Source organism: Bison bison, unplaced genomic scaffold (assembly GCF_000754665.1).
Source record: "Bison bison bison isolate TAMUID 2011002044 unplaced genomic scaffold, Bison_UMD1.0 scf7180017858072, whole genome shotgun sequence".
Taxonomy (NCBI): Eukaryota; Metazoa; Chordata; class Mammalia; order Artiodactyla; family Bovidae; genus Bison; species Bison bison.
Genome location: NW_011488645.1, coordinates 76245 through 78939, shown reverse-complemented (window position 1 = coordinate 78939; position 2695 = coordinate 76245). Strand labels below are relative to the sequence as shown.

At 58.3% G+C, this 2695-nt stretch overlaps 1 protein-coding gene across 1 annotated transcript in view; it reads right to left on the bottom strand.

Annotated features, from left to right (window-relative positions):
- LOC105004623 (voltage-dependent N-type calcium channel subunit alpha-1B) overlaps positions 1-2695 on the bottom strand; it is a gene marked incomplete at its 5' end in the record, with an annotated part of 57622 nt that overhangs the window by 5401 nt on the left and 49526 nt on the right. Inside the window, 3 exons of the mRNA XM_010862294.1 lie at positions 500-627; positions 1473-1585; positions 2030-2137. Of these exons, the coding sequence (XP_010860596.1) occupies positions 500-627; positions 1473-1585; positions 2030-2137 (349 nt within the window). The remainder of the gene's footprint in view (positions 1-499; positions 628-1472; positions 1586-2029; positions 2138-2695) is intronic.

Genomic DNA, 2695 nt, shown 5'->3' with positions numbered 1-2695 from the left:
CTGAGGGGGAAAGTCTCTTAAAGAAAGATGAAAACACTAAATGGCCATTACCAAAAAGTGGTGAGAAGCTGGAGTGGAAACAGAAGCTTCTTAATGGTCTGCAGGCCACCAAGGCCAGTGAGGAAGCATGGGGAGCCTTCACCCGACAGAGAGGCAGGAGCACACAGTGGGGGGCCCAGGCTGCAGTGACAGGCTGTCCAGCGCAGGTGCCCCCAGTGCTATAAGAGCTCCTGTCTATCGTTACAGCAGCAAGCTTCAGATCACCCACAGAACCAGCTCTGGCGGCCACCTCGACCAGCTGGACCCACAGTAAAGCCTTCTGGCGGCACTGGGTGCAGGTGGGTGGCGATAAGACCCGAGGGCTCCCCGTCCTGGAGCGTTGCTAGAAGGAGCCCCAGGCACCCCGGATGGACACCGGAGCAGCAGGGGTGAGAGCAGGTGGAGCCCGGGAGCCCTGCCCTCCTCCCGTCCCCGCCCCGCGCCTGCTGGTGGCACTCACACTGCCCCACCGTTGCTGAGGGAGGCCGAGCTCTTCTGCCGAAGGAAAACGCGGGCTCCTCGGAGCACAGCCGGCTGAGTCTGCTCCAGCGTGGCCTTCAAGGGGTGGAACAGGGACACGGGGCCCATCTGCAGAAGGACGTGGGGAGGGGTCTCTGAGGCCTGGGAGGCACAGTGGACAAGGGCACCGCCATGTTTGGCCACCTGCCCGGACCCCCCAGCACGGGAAGAGGATCCCTGGGCCTGCCCTGTGCCCATCAGGAGCCCTTTCCCAACTGGGCCTGTAAGTGACTTCAGGAGAGTCCTTTCATTCCTTGGAGCCTCAGCTTCCCTTCCTACACAATTCGGGGACAGGACATCATCATCAACTTGGACTGCCTGGCAGAGACCACTAGACTTGAAGGTTGAGAAGAATTTGGAGATTTCGGGGCTGGGGTGTGGGCACCAGACACTTCACATGCCAGGGATGAATGTCCTGTAAGCTCTGGACACCGCACAACTTTAGAGATGAGAGTCTACACACTCTCGCTCAAGGTCTGGGCTGTGATGAAGTCGTCATCTTTGGAGGATGACCTCTGGAAGACAGGCCCCAAACCACCCCACTCCGAGGTGAGTGGGACTCTCATGACACCGGGCTGTCGGGGGCCCTGCCTGTGTGCCCCTCCCAGATGACCTCAAGTACTCGTCAAAGAAGCAGCACTGCCTGCAGCCTCCATTTTCAGCCCACATCTCTGCCCTGGACATGACTAGCTCTCCACACGAGGGACTCCCTAACAGCAACAGGCAACTAGTCAACAGGAGCACAGACTGGGTGGGGTTTCTGACTTTGGGGGCTGGCGAGGCAGCCACAAGACCCTCTCATCTTCCTTTTCCCGCAGCACTTTCTCCAAGAAGGGGCTGGGTCCCCTCTGCTGCCACACAGCAGAAGGTGCCAGAGTCTCAGGGTTACTTTTGGGACTCCTGGAAACTAGTACCTGGGCCAGGCCTCCAGGAGCTTGGTGAATCTGGTCTCTGGTGGTTTTGTTCTGTTTGTAGAAGTCGAATATCATCAGAGCTGCGTACACCTTCCCCACCGTCATCTCGTCGGCTGGAGAGCACGACAGGCAAGGGAGGGAATACAGAGAAAGGGGACACGCGGGGAGGCTGGGTAAAGACTCCTGGACCCGAGGACGGGAGCTGCACTGACCTTCCCCAGGCCCTGCCGTGCTCCACCCAGCAAAGCGCAGCTCAGTTTAACCCCAGATGTTGTCCTGGCCGCTCCAACTGTAGGGGTCTCCTATTTCCCTGGATTTTCTGCAGGGAAGTCCCCACATGAAGAGTGTGGGTGACTCTACTCAATGGAATATGGCCTCGGTATCTCCTCCCATAGCCCCTGTGCCCCCACCGTGGAGACCAGAGTTTTGGGCTATCAAGGAGGTTGAGCCTTCCTCTCCAAGGTGACGCAACAGCTGCCCTCACCTAGGACTCTCGGCTCTGCCTCTGAGTAGGGCATCAAAGGGGGCAGACAGGGTGAGTCTCTCACCCTACTTACGTTTATGGGGTGGCACCAGTAAGTCCAGGGTCTTCTGGGGCAGATTGGCCCACACGGAGGAGATCTCCTTCCTCAGCTCTGCGTCACACTGATGCTGCTTCGTGCCAGCTGGGGCAGGACAAGGGTGGGCAGAGGGAGGGCTGTGAGGAGCCATCCCTTAGCCCCGCAGGGGAACAGGCAGAGGTGGGTGGGGAGAGACCTGATCCTGGGGGAAAGTTTCTGAGTAAGAAGCACTGCCGTGAGGGCTGGTCAGAGAGCTCCCAGACAAAATGTGTCTAACGAGGTTGAGTGAGGGTGCGTGGGCAAGCAGGAGTGATGGGCAGGAGTGGGGAGGGGAAGGCACGCCTCAGTGTTCCAGCCATCTATTCATCATTCCATTAAATCTACTGAGCACCTACCAAATGACAGGTGCTGTTCTAGGTGAAGGAACAAAATCAAAAGAAATTGCCCTGAGGAATCGCATGATTTTAATCTACAATACAGTAGCAATAAGTTAAAAATGAAGTAAGTTGCATACAGGAGAAACCAGGAGGGAGGGATGGGAATCATCAGGAGGGCTGCAGTGTGGGCAGTCAGGAACGTGTTCACAGGACCCTGGAGACAGAGGCGGCCAGGGAGTCAGCAGGGCAAGGCCGTGGCAGCAGGAGCCGACGGGGGGGGGGGGGG